We start from the raw sequence: 18,935 nt of genomic DNA on the forward strand, positions 1-18,935 counted from the left end.
AGAGGAGGGCGAACTGGAGCTAACTCAACATTCACAAGACTCCAAAATTTGGATATTCAGGCCAACGTAATAATAGTGATATTATTGATGTTATATTCAAATTTTGTCATGTATGCATTTTTCTTTATTTCACAAGTTTGCTTAACACAAATGATGCTGTGATCGCAACCATATATTACCACGTGTATACTAAATGTAAATTATATTGAAATAATCTGTATCACCAACAGTTGGCAATGTCACATTCCTTCGGTTTTGTTAGATCAGTTGGTATAATCTATATTTCACAAAATGGCACGGTACTTCATCAGCCATTACTTAGCTTACACAGCTTTTCTTTTGTTCACAGCTGATCTTCCCAACTACGTTAGCCAGTATAGCAGAGCCATCATGTTTGCCGATAATACCATGCTCCTCTCTAGCAATAAAACATAAAAGCACTGGAGGTGAACAACTACACTGCAGAGAGTTTGGCGCAAGACTACTGCATCAGCAATGATCTGGTTTTCAATGAAGATAAAACTACACAGTTAATTATGGGAAAGCTTACAGATGAAATCACTGGTCCTCTTAACATTCAAACCCTTAGTTCAACAAAACACTTGGGTTTGATCCTTGATGACAAACTGTTTTGGGGCTTTCATGTTGATTCACTTTGCATGAAACTGAGCTCTGCAATTTTTGCTTTAAAGCGTATTTGAGTCATCAGCAAGGCCAAAACCACAAGAACAAGCGACTACGCCCTCTTTGAGTTTCACCTCAGATATGGTATAATATTCTGTGGAGAGGCAAAGCAGGAGAACTTAAAACGAGCAAAGGTACCCTAGAAACACTCTTTGATAAATGGCAGGTCTTCAGCTGGGGAAAGTTGCAGAGTCACTTTTTAAAACCTTGAAATCCTAACCGCATTCTCGTTATTCATCTCGGAGACAATTGATTTTTCTCTAGTCTTCGCTTTCAAGAAATGGGCTACACCATGGCTACAACACAAGGCACAAGGTCAATTTTAATCTTCCTATCCACACAACATCTATTTCCTCAAAAAAGCTCTCATATGATGAAGCAAAGCTATTCAATATGCTTCCATGATCAATAAAGGAAGGCCCACCCTCCACATTGAAGAAAAGGCCCCAGGAATGATTTGCAGTCACTTCAATATACAGTCTAGATGAATTCATCACTCATACAAGACCTCACGTCAACAATGGTATTTGAAATTAAGTTGCATTAAAAATAAATTGTAATTATTAACTGTTTGACACCATTCTGTGCTTGAAGCTCATAATAAAGTTATCTGTATCTGTTCTTTCCTTTTTGTCAAAGTACATACCCACGTAACTTACTAAGCATAGTAATAGTTTTTTCCAAACCCCCCTAGTAGCTTTAATACAAAGTCTAGTGCTAACTCCTGTGGAGAGTGGCAGTGGGCATATCCACCATGCTGAACTAACTATGTATGTAGGAGGGTGGTTTGATAAATCTGGTAAATTTGTATAAAAGAGCAGGACATTTTCGGAACCTGTACTGTTGTTGGTAAGTTTGAAATGGCAGCTGTTATTAGTTTAATGTTGGCAGGCAGCTGAAATGGTAACTGCATAGTTAGTTCCTTAGGATGGAGAAAAACAAATTTCGTGCGGTCATCATTTGAAGGGTTGGACAGCTGCAAAGATCAAATGTACTGGATATAAAAATAAATTAAGAAGGCTACTTTTATCTGGCTGAACATGAAAACACACAATTTAGAATGTTAATCCACAATATAGACCAGAATCTCAAAACACCAAGCGTTAAACTTCCTTTGTCCAATTATTTTGAGCACTTACCTAAAATATTCACTTCTAGCTGCCAAGATTACTTTGTGAGCATGGAACTTTTGGTCATCCACTTTCAAAATAATGTCGCTGTAATCTTCGTTGAGATGAAGAGCACCAAAATGTTCAGACAAGTAGTAGACATGTTCGATTTCACCACTGGAGGGCCCAATCAGCCCTCTATGATGGTTACTGCTCATGGTACGTTTCTAAAAAAATTAAATTAAAATCTATAGTCATGGTCAGTAATGAAACCATTTAACCTTTACTCACATACAGATACAAATAAACAATTTTCAGCCATATTTTTAAGCATTTCATAAAACTGATGTACATGAATGCAAATCCAACGTTTACAAATTAGTTCATTCTCTCTTTCAAAAACAACTTCAAGATATAATGATATATCCGAATTTTTTTTCTTAGAAAAATAAAACAATATTATTCTACTACTTTGTATGTGTACAAAAGTTTTCATAAAGTTCAAAATATGCAGAGAAGTACATAATTTACACCCTTTAAAATCACCCTCAAACACAGTTGGTAAACCTGTTTTCGCACTCAAATTCACTGTATTTTTTTTTCTCCATAAATAGTAACAACCCTGGTATTTCCTCCTTGTGAGCCTATCTTTAGATTGTTATCCTTCCTACACATAAACCTCAACTCCCACCAGATCAATGGAGTATTTGGGATTTACCATAACCTATATTTCAAACATGTTATTAATTGTGGTGCAATATATTGTTTGTGACAGTGTAAAAATAATTTCTGGAAATTGAAATATCAAATTAACTAAGGAATTGTTATAAGGGTTTTTGGCTGCAGTATATTAAGTGGCCACCAATACAATCAAATTACGATTGAATCATTGATATTCATGGCAATTTTCTAGTTTCTTGTCTTAAGAGAACAAAACAATGTTTTCTCCTGGGTACCAATGTTTAAACCGCTTTCAAAAAAATGGTTGAACGCATCCTGTTTAGAACACCGTACCTCTCTTCTACACAAATGTTCATAGAGATGATCTGGAAGCAGATTGGCTTGTATGCCACTTTTCAAACTACATTTCATGGCCCTCCGCTATCTATCGACTGCCTGAGTGTTACCACCAGTTACCCCATCTAAAAAGTTTTCACTATGATTGACAAAACCACATTTACTCAATCCAAAATATGCCTTACACACATCTGTGACTAAGGTTGTTCCATGTTTCACTTGATAATACAAAAGGAATGAAGGTTTCTGCATCTCGTTTGTTTTCAGGATAAACCTTAATTCTGTATCTACTACCATGTTTTTGACTTCTGGTATGATTTCAATTAAACCTAATATCCATGTTCCTTCTACCAACCTCTCTTTGTTATATTTTTGTTATTCTATTTTACATTTATCTATTTCCACGATCACTCCAGGCTTTTCTTCCCTAATTAAATTAAATTGTTCATCAATTCATACAAAACAAATCTTCCTACAAAATGACAGCCAGTTACATATTGTACTTCTTGATGGGTTGTGTAAACCAACTGCATTCAACAATTACGAATTCATAGTTTGTCAGTCTTCTGGGAAAAAGTACATCAAAGTTACAATGTTACGCTTTCCAAACTTAGATCCTTTGAAGAAACTGTTTTTCAGTGCATTTTTATTGAAATTATGTCCTCCAATACATTCTTTTAATACATCTGAACATGACCAGATTTGCTTCTCTCACTGCTGACTTTATGTCTTTCTTGCAAATTTCACATAGTGGATTTTTATTTCTTTACCAGTCCAACATCTTGAAGTCAAGAAAAACATACGTTTTATCATATTTTAAAACAATTTCGTTCAGTTTTCTAAAGGACTGCCATTTTGAAATAGACAAAGTCACTTATTTAAAAATAAAACATTACATGTATTATCTAAAAATGTTTACAGTTGATTAAAAGTTGATCATTAAAATTAATTAATCAATATCGATTGATTACATTGCAATAGTTATAATGAAGTACTATCGTTAGTCAATGTTTTATAAAAAACCAGGTCCACTTATCGTGTACTCTACCCAAGTAGTAACCTAAGAACATCAAAATAATGGATTGCAATACCAGTGGTAAATTTCACTCAGGCCTACATTAACTTTTACAATGTTTTTCTTTCAAAATTACAATTCCTATTGCCTTAATCATTCGATATCATACCCACCATAATGTTTTATGTGATCTGAATGATTGAGGGATGATTTACAAACTGGGAACATATAATTAGTTTCTCCTTGAATTTGAGGTGTTAATTGTACTTAATTTACGTAGTTAAGAATATTGTATATGTGGTATTAGATGTTTATACATATGTCCCGTAATCACAAAATGTAGTCTACTAACTTGATTATACCTAGTCTATTTTTATATAACGTAATTCGTGTTAACATTTTTGTTTCTATAATTTAGATAATCATAAATATGATTTTATTGTGTTGGTGGCCTCTTATTATACTGCAACCGCATAACATTAAACAAATGAAAAACACACTCAGTGCTAATTAGGGGTGGCGCTAATGGGGTGGCCTACAGCATGTAACACAATAAATCATTGTTGCCCAGCCACTCATGATAGATAGCTGATTCTGAGCCATACTGTTGTTGATGCTTAGTGAATTTTGTGACCGGTATTGTTTGCAGTTCCATGGTATAGCTCGACCCACGAGTGGACCTGACTACAATCTGTAAAGGGTAGACTTTAATAAGTGGCCTACACTCTTTATTCAGTTGTTTTTTATCAAAAGGTTTGTTTTTATCCAAATGAATAATTAGATATTACAATTTACTTAACAAAACATATTATGATTCCTACTTATTAGTTACAGTCAGTTATTGTGTAAACAGTAAACAGCAAAAAGTAACTAATTTGTTGAGAATTTGAAAACTACGATGAGTACAAGAAAATTATGTAATAAATTTCCAAGATATACATTTGGGTTTGGCTACTGCCTTCACAAAAGCGGTTGCTTACTGCTATCTGCACAATCTATAAATATTAAATATTATAACTCATATTTCTAATATGTAGGTCTAGGGCATAGTTAGATTTGTTATTTTATAAAGTTATTGTTAAATTTATGTGATTAAATATTGTAATTTATTATTCATGTTGTTAATATATTATAATTCTTGTTTCATAAAATTAATATAGCCTATAATGTAGAATGTGGATAATACATTGAACAGTTCGATAATAATAATTGAATAACAAGTGTAGGCCGCTTTTTAAAGTCTCCCCTCTGTAAATACGTTGTTGTAAATTATGTATACACTTATGTTTAGAAATGACATATAAAGCAATGAAAAAAATCATCATTTAGAGCTTCATTCTTGCCCTTTAATGCCAAAAGAAGTTTTCTCAGAAAAAAATTATCTATAGGCTATTAGCCATCCTTCTTACAGTGAATTTGTTTAAATATCACAGGAATATCAGTATTAAATAAAAATGAAAAACTGCTACAATTTAGTTGAGCTAATCTTACAATAAAATTTACGCCAATAACATGTTTTACTGGATTATAGAAATAACATCAACCATTAATGCCGTAATTACTTTACCTGTCAAAATAAATTGTAATTATGATTTACTGGCGTGTTTTACAGAATATCCATTCCAAATACCTGAAGTTCACACTAAGGGCCTTACTAAGACAGTTCAAGTAATTGCTTAAAGCAAACTCTGCTATTTACTTTTCACTAATAAAAAATTCAGATTCTATTTGAGTAACCCGGACTAGCCTCCATTCAGATTCAGAGTTCAGACTACTACAGAATCTTTTTTTGTTTTCTCTTTCTCTCCTTCAACCTATCGCAGCTGTCACAACATTTCATATTAGAAAAACATTCTGATGTCTTTGTTAGACACGATCTGTTTATAAGAACAGTACTATATAAACATCACTACTAATTCTATAGTTTATAATTATTTAACTTACCAATTTTAATACCCTCTTTCTATCTGAGTGTCATACTTAGATGAAAGTTATGAAACTTTTTATCACACGGGCTAAGGAACTCCTTCAAAACGTAAGTTGCATTAAACTAGTATTTTCACTCATCACTTCGAAACTACTATATCTTACAATGGATGTTTTATTTTGTTTACTCACAGCATAGGAACAATAGGAACATAATTATTATTTATGACGTGTGTTCCCTGTGGTGGTGAGGTGACACTAAAGGACGCAAGGAGTCTGATTAAAGGAGCCATTTCGTAAAACTAATTGTTTTGGGTGTAAATAAAAGACTGAACACTTACTTGAATCAGAAATCCTTGCAATATAAGTGAAACATAACCAATCAATATCAAAGTATTTATAAAAGTAATGTGTCTAACTGGAGTGTCTAGTTTTAATTTTCAGCGCAATCTCTGCAGAACATTGTACCGTGATAGAGACAAATCCAAGCGAGGAGCTTCTAGCAATAGTCCAGGGTGTTGCTGTCCTTGCTCGAGTGGCATATACCCCTTTTACCCTTAATTTCTTGTTGGGTCTTGAAACCAGGCAAACGTTTTCAAAGCTGTCTTATCTGTGTATAAGAAGTCTTAAATTTGCTGCGTGAGGTTCAATTGTGGGCTGCATAAGTTAAGGTTAAGTTTTCAGACAATTTTTAAGAGGCAATTTGGTTTGATGTTTTATGGTATTGAATACGTAACTAATTATATCGGCCATATCAATTGAACCCAAATGGAGAAATATCGTAAGAGACTAACACTTTCGGTTGCGCATTAGATTATACTCACATTTGATCAAGACAATTGACTCATACTTTTGTATTACAATATTATGAAAAGATATAATCTCTGACTTTCGCAAGTCTCCAGTACTCTCATAAATTTTGAGTCCAGACAATATAGATTCATGGTTGATATCAACACTGCACACTTAATTCTTTTAGAAACAAAAGTTCGTCTTTTTGAAAGACAAACTAAACTACTATGTATAGACCTACCACTGCTGTTGACAAGATCCACGGGCATAAACTTGTAGTCTCTCCTTATATTTCTTATAACAATAAGTCCTTTTTAATTGAATGGTTCAAGTTTGAAACTTGATTGTTAGTTTACGAAAGTGTTAGTGTTCTAGCTATAATAACAGTACGACAAGGGACTTTGCCTGGAGGGATTTAATTTATTTCCTACCTAGTTCTTTTGTGTTTACAAAAAAAATTCTGTTAGAGTTGGAGGACGTCCCTGTGCTTGATCAACAGATGGTTCTTCTTCGACGTAACCTTCTCCTTCTGTACCAGTGTTGTAGATACATACAGTTTTGTGATGATAATCGATTTCTTCATCCTCTTCTAACCAAGGATTGTATATGTCCTCTTCTACCATTTAGTAAATTAGTTCATTATTGTGGAAAATCTCCCAGCCATGATGAACCATCAAAAATTTACTAAAAAGATGGAAATAGTTTATTCAGACACTCAAAAACATTGTAACATCAGCCAGCGGTAACCTTGGGAATGTGTGACCCAAAAGTAAGTAAAATGATAGTTCTGACAGTCCAGTCAGCCATTTATTTATTTATTCGAAGTCAAAACGGAACTGACAGCAGTTACCAACAAGAGAAATGGTACTTTTACTATAATTAATCAAAATATACGAAGCCTAAGGGAAACTTTTGATAACTTTATAATTTACTTATATTCTTTAAAAGAACTTCCTGTTTAAAACATGTATGTCGGAACAGTAATTAGCTGTAAAAGAGGCAGTCAGTGGCTATGTCATGTACCGAAGACACACAGTGTAGTATTTACCCGAATTACCTGGACACAATTATTTCGTTAGTAAAACTGGTTTAATACTTATGTTGGCTACTAAACAATGTATTACCAAGTCATGAAAGTTTGTTTTAAGACATTTTGCAAATTCTGCTGTAGTATACAGAGTGATTCGGGTAGTGTTACCGGCACTTTCTGAGCTAATTGTAATATACAAAATAATGAAAAAGTTCATATAACATAGGTCCGGAAATGGTTTGTTACTGAGTAACGGCCAGCAAAAGATTTCACCCACAATTTAGTACCCGAGGTTATGATCATTTGCTGGGAGTTTGGGAAGACGGATTTAGAGACGAATGCAATAATTTTTTGTATTGGTTTTTGACATGATAAATTGAATAAAGTTTGTTCCAATATCTCTCTTATTCTTTATGATGTACTATGTAAAACACAAAAAAGCATTTGAAAAATGATTTTTATGTTTAACGTACAATTAATTATAGAATAGAATAGAATAAACTTTATTTCTCATAAATATGCACACATTCCAACATATTCAATACAAATATACAACAAATATAAATGCAAACCACATACATAGCAAAATAATCCTGTGCATAGCACGCGATTACATAGTATATCAGTACTGGCTGACCTTGACACATTAACATTCATGCCACACATACATACATACATATACCTAGAAATAAAGTATTGGCCTCCAAGGCAAAGCCTGTTTTGAGGCATTTACATGATTCATAAAAATAAAAGAACTAGCAGTGATAGAACAACAATTATACATTTTCAAATATTATAACATAATCCTAAAACCCTCTTTACAACAAAATTCAATTAGATTCATACTTGCAAGATAAAACAGATAAATCACACATACACTAATTATATAATTTGTTAAAATCCGTAATAAAAACATAAATTTTTACAGAGAAACTTTTAAAAAGTTTTATACTGAAGAAAACTATGTACAATAAGGCAAGTACAACGAAATAATAGTTTTAAAAATAAAATTTTACTACCAACACTTTACCTTGCAAAAAATACACATTTTGCAGTGGAATAAACGTTCAGTTAATTCTGCAATTAAATAACAAACTCTACTGGCAAATTAAATTAAGTTTGAAATATACTAAATTTAAACATTTAAAACCTAATATCACTACTGCTGTTTAAGATCATCCTAACAGTTACACATGTACATACGCATATTTGTCACTTAACCTTAAAAAAGGTAAATTATAATTTTGTAATTTGGGATCACAAATCAGCTGATCAACAATGTAATGTTTTGAGAAGTGGATATTATTTACCTAGTCTATTATTTAGACTTGTTACGTAGTCTGTAATACTTCCAAAGAGTGCAGTGCAATACAATACAAATAACTGGATATTTATTCATTAGTTTAGTGTAATTTAACTTCGAAATATTATTATGTGTGTCTGTACCATTCCATGGTATTTTTGAGTAGTGTCATATTCATAGTACTTTGATCCACACTACAGTAATAATGTATGAGTTTTTTAAATTTTGGAATGAAAATATTTAACGCAAATTGTTGTGATAAGTTACTAAGAGAAGCTGTGCTGAAAAATTGTCCCTGTTTGTAATAAATTGCAATTTAAAACAAATGCCATTTCCAGCCTTTATTTGTTTGATACCATTTATACAGATTTTGAAAAATAATGATGGAATTAAAATTAAAGGAATTGTTGATTTGTCCAATGTTTATAAGACGAATAATGTAAATATTGTGTTTAATAGCCTGTTGGACAAACTAAAATAAAATATTAATGACGTGTTAATATTAGATTCTAGGATTAGTAATGGTTATAGAGTTTTAAAACCATGGCTGGCACCTAATTTATACAAAAGGTATTGAAATGAACTATATAAGAAGTTAAAAGCCCAGGAGGGTTCACTTCTGACTGGTTTATACCTTCCAGTTGAACTCACACAGGACACAGAAAAAACCGATGCATTACTTAAATCTTGGTAAACTTATGAATGTCCAGGTGCGGCACATCACTAATCGCAAATGTCTAGATTCTGGGGTGCAAGGGCAAAAGTAGTTTCATAGGTCTAGTCTAATGCAGGAGATCCACCTTTAGTTAGAGTTGGTGGGGTAGCCTACCCTAAAAGTCAAAGGATCTTGCCAGCCTAGACTTAAGGGCCTGTGTGGCCCCCTGCCTACTTTGACTGGAGAGGCTGGTTCAGAGCTGGCTTTCCCTTCCTTTAGGAGACATAACTGAGACTAATGTCCTAAATGGTTTCCTTTTAGGTCCTTTTAGGACTATGTGCAATTTATAAGTTTCTTGTCCCCCCCCCCAAAAAAAAAGAAGTTAAAAAGCGAGAAAGTGATGTGAATTCCAGAATTATTTTAGAACTTATTGTGAGCGTTTAAAATATGATATACAAGTTCAACAAGAAAAACTATTACTCATGTTTATTTGGGAAATATAAGTGGGATGTATAAGAGCAGAGAGGTAAACAATAAATACAATTTTGGGAAACAGTAGTATGAAAAGTATTATTCAGAAAATATATTCGATCGGAAACCCGGATGTTGCTTTAAATGATATATGTTTTATTGTATTTTTTAGTTAGTATCAGCATTTTATATTAGTATTAGTATTTTTATATTGGCATAGATAATGTTTGTTAACTTTGATTCTTTAGATAAAACTACTGAGAATAGATTTGAGATTAAGCACGATATGTGTTCTTGTTATTTTTTATGAACCTGAACCTGTCAGTAATGTAATTAGTTGTATTTTTATATATATATATATATATATATATATATATATATATATATATAAATATATAAATAATTTTCTTAATAACTATAAATTTATTATATTATTATGTTTTGTGTAATATATTGTGGTATTTATATTTGTATTGTATTATTACTAATTGTATTATTTGAGTTCTAGTTCATGTTATAAATTGAAATTATTATTGTTTGTTACATAGTGGATTTATGAAATAAAGAATAAGAATTAGGGAAGGATGATCTTGAAGCTGTCAAACATCGTCAGGGATCTGAAATGATGGCAACATGAAATAAAACCGAAATGAAAGTTTTCTGAGGTCTACCAGACCCAACCTCACCACAATAGGGTTAGGATGACACATACATCTTGGTTAAATATTTTGTAAACACAACATTTTAATTTTTATTAATTGCATATTTTTTGTTATATAAAATTGCCTTAAATGCTTTGGCAATTATTTTGTTTTAGTACAAGCAGTTTTGTACCATTGCTTTAATTAATATGTAGTGGTACTTATTATTGTATAAGCAATTGTATAGCTTGATCAAACCCACAAAACTCTTTTAATTTCTTTTCAAGAATATAGTTTCCTTAGCTGCTTGAATAATCATAACACAGTCTGCCTCATTACTAACCTTGAAGAATACTATGGAGAGTTATGCCATATAGGCTATTGCAGCTGAATAGTTAGCAACTCATCTTATGATTTACTTACTAATTTACATCTTATTTATTACCTCATCTCAGTTGTTTCTTTACTTTTCAAGTGAACAAGTTCATTGTGAAATTAACAATTTTTAAAATATTTTTTTCTGTCTTGAAAAAGTAATCCTAAATGGCTGTGATTAAAAATAGTTTAAAAACATAAAAATACGAGTAAAGATTCAATATAATAATCGATTGCAATGCTTTAATTTAAATTTATCACAAGTTACACTTGAATCTACAGTTCCTTGCCTACATTATTGTAGCTTCTTTTCAATGTGATGGATTGTCATAAAGTCGAAGTCGCTTAAAAAGTATGTGGACTAGGAAATATTAGGCGCATTTACAGATACTTACTTGCAAAATCCATCAGATATTGATACGATCATTAGACATACGATTTGCTTCTGTTTTAATACAAACAACTTATATTCTACTGTATATGTGCACTGATATGATTTTAAACTACAATGTTAAATTTATTTTTCAGATTAGGCTTACAGATTATAAAGCCTTTTTTAATGTTTTTATAACCTTAGGAAAAACTTAGCATAGCAAAAAACCTAATTTTGACATAAAGTGATTCTTTAAAACATATTTCCGTTAGCTAATTCCTAAATGTCGGATGAACAAATATTTAAAGTTGTCGAAGTCCGTGGAAAGTGTCATGTCTTTAGTAGATGTCCGATTGGTGTTATCAAAAAAGTGCATTTTTCCAACAAACCAAAGCTAAATTGTCAAGAAAGTTGTGCTCTACCTAGACACAATTACTGATGAGAAAAGCAATAGGTGATCACGATCACAATTTTTCTAATTTTCTTACTTGTACAGACAAATAATATTGGGTTGTCAATAAAAAAGAATAGTAGAGTTCATAAAGTTACTAAATTTTATCTCGAATGGTTAAAACACCTTATCTGCATCCAATCATAAGTAACCTTAATACAAATAACATAATCTTATTTTAAATCATATCTAAATAAAATTACTTTGCTGATTACTTGCAGAGCCCTTGTTTTTCATTAAAATGCTTTCATTTAATGCTATAATTAAGGTTTCCCAATATTTTAGCAAATAATTCACGATTCCTAACAACGAAGAAGAAATTGCTTATAAATACTGTGATTACAGCTATTTATTTTGAATTATACTTGATTTTTTACTGATCTTTCTGCGCTACCTGCTTGCGTCATCACTACAGACTCACAGAGCATTTTTTCTCGTACTCTTTCAAAATTGAATAACTATAATCAGTCATTAAGAATCTTGTTTTACTCTTTAAAACTCTTTAAAATTAGAAAATGAAAGATATTCTTGGCAGGAAACCTTTTAAATTAAACAGATAACAGAGCTTGTCTATCATAATTTACAAAACGGTGTGAATAAGATTCACAACATTGTTTAATATGATGATATTATTTATGCGGATAGGCTAGGAGGAATAGTGGTACCAAGTCTAGTGTTTCCCTATGGCAGTTCATTCCAAGTGGAACAATTACTTCATCAGATGACCATACCCTCCTGCTTCATAACCTCGTGTTAGGATCCCTCGTAATCATTTGGTCAAGATGGCTACTTGTAACTCCACTGTTATATGAGATTTCTCCTCCTCTGCAATAAATAATAATCCTGCACCAAGTCCACAGCTCCTAGTTGAGATATCATTTGAGCATTTCGACGAACGCTGGAACAAACTCAAAAAGGAAATTCTATAACTACTTGAAAACATAATTTTGGAAGGGGAAAGTTCTGTAAGTACCTATCTAATTTTATATCGCCACTCATACATTTTGACACTCTTCTAAGTAATTGAAGTTAGTTTACAGTTTTTTTAGTCGATCTTTTAAGTAATGGAATCCAACTTTGGCTCATGCTACAAGGTGTTTTTTTCTGTAGTGTTTATTTCCCCAAAAAAGTTTAGGAAGTGTTGACAACCTTAATGTTGTCTTTGGCGTGTTTCCAAACCAACACTTACATATTTTCAGGAAATAATTAGTGATATTAGAATCAGAATCAAAATAATTATGCTTTTAGTAAAACAAATTTAATTTTCATGAGTTTGAAAGCGGTGCCATGTGGTAATCGACGGGAAGTAGGAACGCGACTCTTTGGCGACTTTCCACTCTTTACACTCTTACTCTATGTACGGAACATGTCTAGGAATACATGGAAAGTAAAATTAATGTTATTTTATACAAGGTAGTCCGAAATAGGCCAGTTTAATGCCTTTAGTATTGTATCATAAAGCATTTGATTCATGATCATAGTGTGGTTTGAATTTTGTACGAAAATCAGTCCCAGATTATATTATTTAGGATACTTTTTTGCAGAGCCCACATTGGACTGGGATGTTGACACTGGGTTATTTATGTTTCGGCCTCCTTCTGTTAATATCTTTCAATTGAGTTGTTATTTAGTAAGTAGTCCTATTCAAGGGAGTTTGAATAGTTTATTTTCTATTCGAAAGTAGACTATAGAGTTTGAAGTTTACTTAATTTCAAAAACCTAAATAATATAACACAATGGACAATGCAGATTGCTACTTGAGGTAGCCCTATATATTTAAATTCTAACAATAATTTCATCTTACCTTAAAAAGGGTGAGGATAATTCAAACAGCTAAAGAATAGTAACAATGCAATTTTACGGTTGGTTTCAAAAGAATTTCACTGTGGAAATGGATAATCTCAGTTTTATGAGGTGACAAATTAGCGGCGAGATGTAAAAAGGCTGATGAGTTTTTAAAGGCGAGTCGGCGCGCGCTCTGGGAACGAGTGGGTGAGGGGAGGGGGTGTAATGAGAAAAAGTCTGACAATTATTTCATATCGGCCGGCAACTTCAGTGAAGTAGCGGCAGCTGCTAGAGAACAGCGCCACAAGTTCCTGCGGGCCGCTAGATGTCGTGACTTGTACGATACTGAACTCACTGCTTGGTACAGACTCTCGTAGTAACTTCATTCAAAATGTCATGTATTATTTCATGCAAGCAGCGTATTTTCAATGTTAATGAAAACTCTTTGATTGAATCTTTAATAATACCAAGACGACTTCATATTACAGTACTCTGAATAAATTTATAAAATGTAATTTCATCAATAATGTTATTAATAATATAAATCGTTGCAAATAATACAAACAAGTTTTATCACAATACAAACTCAAACTGAATGGTACAGTAATTATAAATTCAGTTCAAAATAAATCGTCAGTTATACATAAAAATAGTACGTCTGCGTAATTTTGAGCATTGTAATGCAATAGTACATAGTAAATTTTATGTGTGTAAAAATAATTCAGTACTTGTACGCGTATGTAAGAATAAAATCATATTTACATAAAATATTAACAACTTAGTTAAGTAAAGCATTTTTAACATGTAATTATTTAGACTGCACCTTCAAACGAAAACCAAATCAGCCTACTGAATAATCTACTATATAAAAATGAATAAAAAAATGTGTTGCTAATACCGGGAACGGCTGAAACAATTCTACTAATTCTTTTCTTGAAATATTTGTTGAAGAAGGTTTATAAGGAGACAAAAGCTAGACAAGTTTCCCAGAATATTTAAGAATTCGAGAAAATAAATAAAATATTTACGGCGCGTAATGCAATTTGAGATGACACTTAACAGCTGTTGACATTTTGTGCTCAAGTTCAGCAAACAGGCAGAAAAATTGGTTTAGTTTAAATTTTAGAAAATATTAGAAATAAAGTGCTTAATAAGTAGTGCACATGGACTGCAAAGACGGAGTTACCATATAATTTTTACTCAAGATTGTATCAGTAACGATTGAACCAGCTAATGCATTGGAAATAGTATTTAAATGCTGTCATAAAACCCAACGTAATGAACAAAGCGTGAGTATTTAAACATAAGGTACTCGAGAATGGTTGGCTTCCTGGGCATTACGTATGGCATTTTTACTATGGCTTATGGAAAACATTGGGAATGGAAACTAACATGCCTCAATGAACCGTTTCCCCCAGACTGCAGTCCGAGAAACACCAACGTAAAACATGTTATAAACAATGATTTGGTAATCTTGAGTGAACTAAGTTTCAAGGATCTGTCACTCTTTTTTTATACCATAAGCAGAACACAAGTATAACATTAAAACAATGAGAATAATTTGTGAAGCCAAACTACGTAGTTTACTATAGTTCCTACTTTTTTCTTTTTCAATAATTTAAATGATAATTAGTGTATTTGCGAGTATATAAATTACTATCAATTTATTACTTAACAGCTTTCCGTAATATGTATCGAGATTTACACAGATAGTTTTACTCGAAAACGTCACTGTTACCTCATTGTGTTGTTGAGGCCATACGATTGTGTAATATATTAAAAATTGTAGTATCCATCTGTCAGAAATGTTCCGGCTGCTTAACACCTTAAATCTCTTTTGCTCAAATTGTATACACAAGTCAAATACGGCCGACTTTCCTGTATCAAAAGCGCGTTTTAGAATCGGAAATGACTTTGCTTATTTTGCAACAAATAATTGAAGACGGTCGAGTAAACCTCAAATTTTCAAAGCCAAACAGAATTTCAGAAGGATCAATATGAGTGTAGTTATCAGTTGAGACAGAGAGATTTACAATATTCAACCTACCGTTTAGTTTTGTATAAATCTAGAATTTAGTATGATCTGAAGATCTACATTTCAGAACACTTCTTTTTATCTTAAAATTCAAAATTCTGATAGAAAACTGAGATTCTCTAAGACATCACTTCCTTGATTAGTTCCATTATACTAGAGTTTCCTAAAGTGTGAGCTCTGGGACGCGGCGGTTGAGCGACTGTGTTTATGAAATTATCATGTCGAAAATAAACATTTATTATTGCTTCACGCTGGACTAGATTTATAATGCCATATTCAATTATTTAATCCTAATTAATAAACCTACAGCTCCACAAATTACCTATAAATTAAAAAAATTACAATGAACAAAAGAGATTGCTACGTCATCGTATGAATAGCGTCCTGGTGAGAAACTCGCAGGCGCACTCAACACTATTTTTTGAAACGTGTTGTCAACGCTACACACCACTCCACCCAGAGAAGGCAACAATCATGACATTTACTGGCATAAATGTGTTGTAATATGTAGTCTACTGATAGTGGCAGTTCAATGACGGGTTAAAATGAGGCTACAAGGTCCGTTCGAGCGAAAGCGACCATTGCGATTTGGACTCATTGCATGATCCATAGGGAAGCATTAGCTAAACATCTCATTAAAGAAATGCACGATATACTTAACATTGCTATCGGTGCAATCAACTACATTAAGAACACTCCTAAAAAGTAAGAATTTGTTAACAAATGTACACGGGATCTCACCGTTCGTAGGTTGTAGTAGTTCTTGTTGGTTGTCTTGGTAACCCCTTATGTAGAGTGTTTGAGCTGAGAAACGATATACTCGTATATGCTTACCAGAAAGATAAAACACATGGCATTGCCAATAAATTTATTGACAAAGTACTTTCTGTCGAAGATAGCTTTTCTTACTTGGTGTTTGAACAGTTTAACATATTAAGTAATTGCAAGAAAAGAACACGATTATCTTAAAACCTGTCAGACAATTTGGAAGGTTTTTAAAATAAACTTGATTCGATTTCTCAATCATTCACGGCTAAAGGTGAATACACTATATTTTCCGCCTTGAACTGTTTATCGAAGAAAGATGTTTACAAACCGAGTGTATTTTGATGAATGTCTCTCTATCAACGATGTCAACTCTGTAATGTGGGTATCAAATCCATTTAACAAGGAAATGGATCTAAACGTTAAAGAGAGTGAACAACTGGTTGAATTCGTAACACTTCGTTAAAGACTGGATTCAAAACGAATTATTTGCTAGAGTTTTGGTGAAACGTTGAAAAAAGTGAACCCGCAAATTGCCACGAAAGCATTACTTGTGTTGATACCCTTGCTTCTTCCTACCTTTGTGAAGCGGGAGTTTTAGCTATATCTCATCAAATCAAAATTTAAAAATCTTAAAAATTAAACTAAAGTTTGAAGTGTGTGTTGGAGTTTTGAACATGAGTACAGATTTTGATGTACTAATTAAAGGAAAAATTATCATCATTTGCATAGACATTTAGCAAATATGTCCGATTAGCTTGTGTGAAACTTTAAACGAATATTACGAACTGTGACGAATTTGAGTAGATATAATCTGACTAGCTAAACTGTAATTTGTTTGAATCAATCACTGAATTATTACAAAAATATTAAAAATATGAAACGCTTTGTACTTTACTTACTTCCCTCTATATGTTTACCTGTACTATTCCTAGTCTAAAAATAATATAATAATAGTGTTCTTCTTTAAAATCAGTAACATTGAATGGTACATACAGTAGTTTTATATAATTTTATTAATTATAACACTGATTTTACTTGATATTTTTTGATGGCTGATTTACAATAGGCATGCAGGCAAACATTTTACCGATGTGAATTAATTATTATGTAAATTATAAAGTCACAATTCTTTATTGTTATTCCTCATCGACTTTATTGAGATTAGCTGAGGGGATGGGGCGCCGCGGAAAGTAGTACTTGGGTCCAAAAAGTATGGGAAACACTGTATTACACTGTTCAAGCATTTATACATGAGTAAAGAACACCTTTTTTAAATATAAAATATATTGTGTTGTAAGACAAAACCAATTTCGAGTGTTAGTTGTCTTACATTCAAATAGCATTTTAGATTAAGTATGTATTTGTTATTTTTTATTTCTATTAATCGTATGGAAGTGTGATATGTTTATATGTAAAAAAACTAAAATTGTAACAAAAAATGAATAAATAATCTTGAATCTTGAAGGTTGAGAAGTAGACGAGCCGCCAAGGCGGAAGGAATCTCCTCTTGTCACAATATAATTTTCAAATACACTAAATAGTTGGTGATGAGATGCGGGATTATTTAATTATTCTGCAAAGTTCATAATATCAATATTTAAAAATGTGATTATAGGCAGTTTAGTTTTGAAATTAATAAAATATAACTATAAAGCGAAGAGACAAAAATTCATGCAGGAATATTCTCGTGTGATGCTATCTTCAATTACGGACACAGACGTTGTTCGTAATGTCATATTGAGATTATTAAGGCCAGGAGGACCGGTGGGTGGGGGTGGAGGAGACAATATGGCCGGCCGTTGCTAGGACGACACAGCCTCCTGTCATCTTAATTAAACCTGCTTTAATTTCCACGATTCCCCACACAATAGGACGGTCCGGCAACTCTGCCCGATACAATCCGAACTTTCCCGACTTCTACCGATCTTTTCAATTCTAAGGTGTCCCTGGCGCGTTAACAAAGTGGTTTTTAAGTTTGATACCCTCTCAGTGTGAAATGTCTCTTGCTACATTTATGGGGACTAGTATGATACGATTTTTATAAAAGAACAAATATAATTTATTTAACACTGATATTCTATTTTAAAGGTATAGAGAGGAAATATTATAAAAAAATGTTAATTAAAGATAATGTTGGCGAAATGCACAATGGTACATATCAAACATAGCGGTACCTGCAATTCACTAGTTAAAGAATAATCTCCTGGTCCACCACCCTTGCGTGCTCTTTTTATAAGAGCTGAATTTGGTGAGTTGATTCGGAAAATAAGTAAGGTAAGCTTAACTCATCTGTGGGTTTTCCATACTATATAATCGTAGAAAAAAACATTATAATCGTAGATTTAATGCGTCTATACTCAATATATACATGTTTGATACGAGGTCTGGATTAAATTGACTGCGACGGACGCACATTACTATTATTATCGTGTGTTCTAAAATCTATACATGTCTCCTATCACAGTGAAGGTGTTAATTTTGTATAAGCACTAATTAATTATAACA

General features: G+C 32.4%; 1 protein-coding gene across 2 annotated transcripts in view; it reads right to left on the reverse strand.

Annotated features, from left to right (window-relative positions):
- Positions 1 to 5,589, reverse strand: part of LOC124357699 (BTB/POZ domain-containing protein 9) — a 43,040-nt gene extending 37,451 nt beyond the window's left edge. For both annotated transcript variants that reach the window (XM_046809703.1, XM_046809702.1), the window contains exons 1-2: positions 5,393 to 5,589; positions 1,824 to 2,020 (exon numbers count right to left, since the gene is read on the reverse strand). In XM_046809703.1, coding sequence (XP_046665659.1) covers positions 1,824 to 2,011 — 188 coding nt within the window. In that variant the 5' untranslated portion in view covers positions 2,012 to 2,020; positions 5,393 to 5,589. The remainder of the gene's footprint in view (positions 1 to 1,823; positions 2,021 to 5,392) is intronic.
- Between the last annotated feature and the right edge of the window lie 13,346 nt (positions 5,590 to 18,935).

The sequence above is a fragment of the Homalodisca vitripennis genome, chromosome 3, assembly GCF_021130785.1.
Source record: "Homalodisca vitripennis isolate AUS2020 chromosome 3, UT_GWSS_2.1, whole genome shotgun sequence".
Lineage (NCBI taxonomy): Eukaryota > Metazoa > Arthropoda > Insecta > Hemiptera > Cicadellidae > Homalodisca > Homalodisca vitripennis.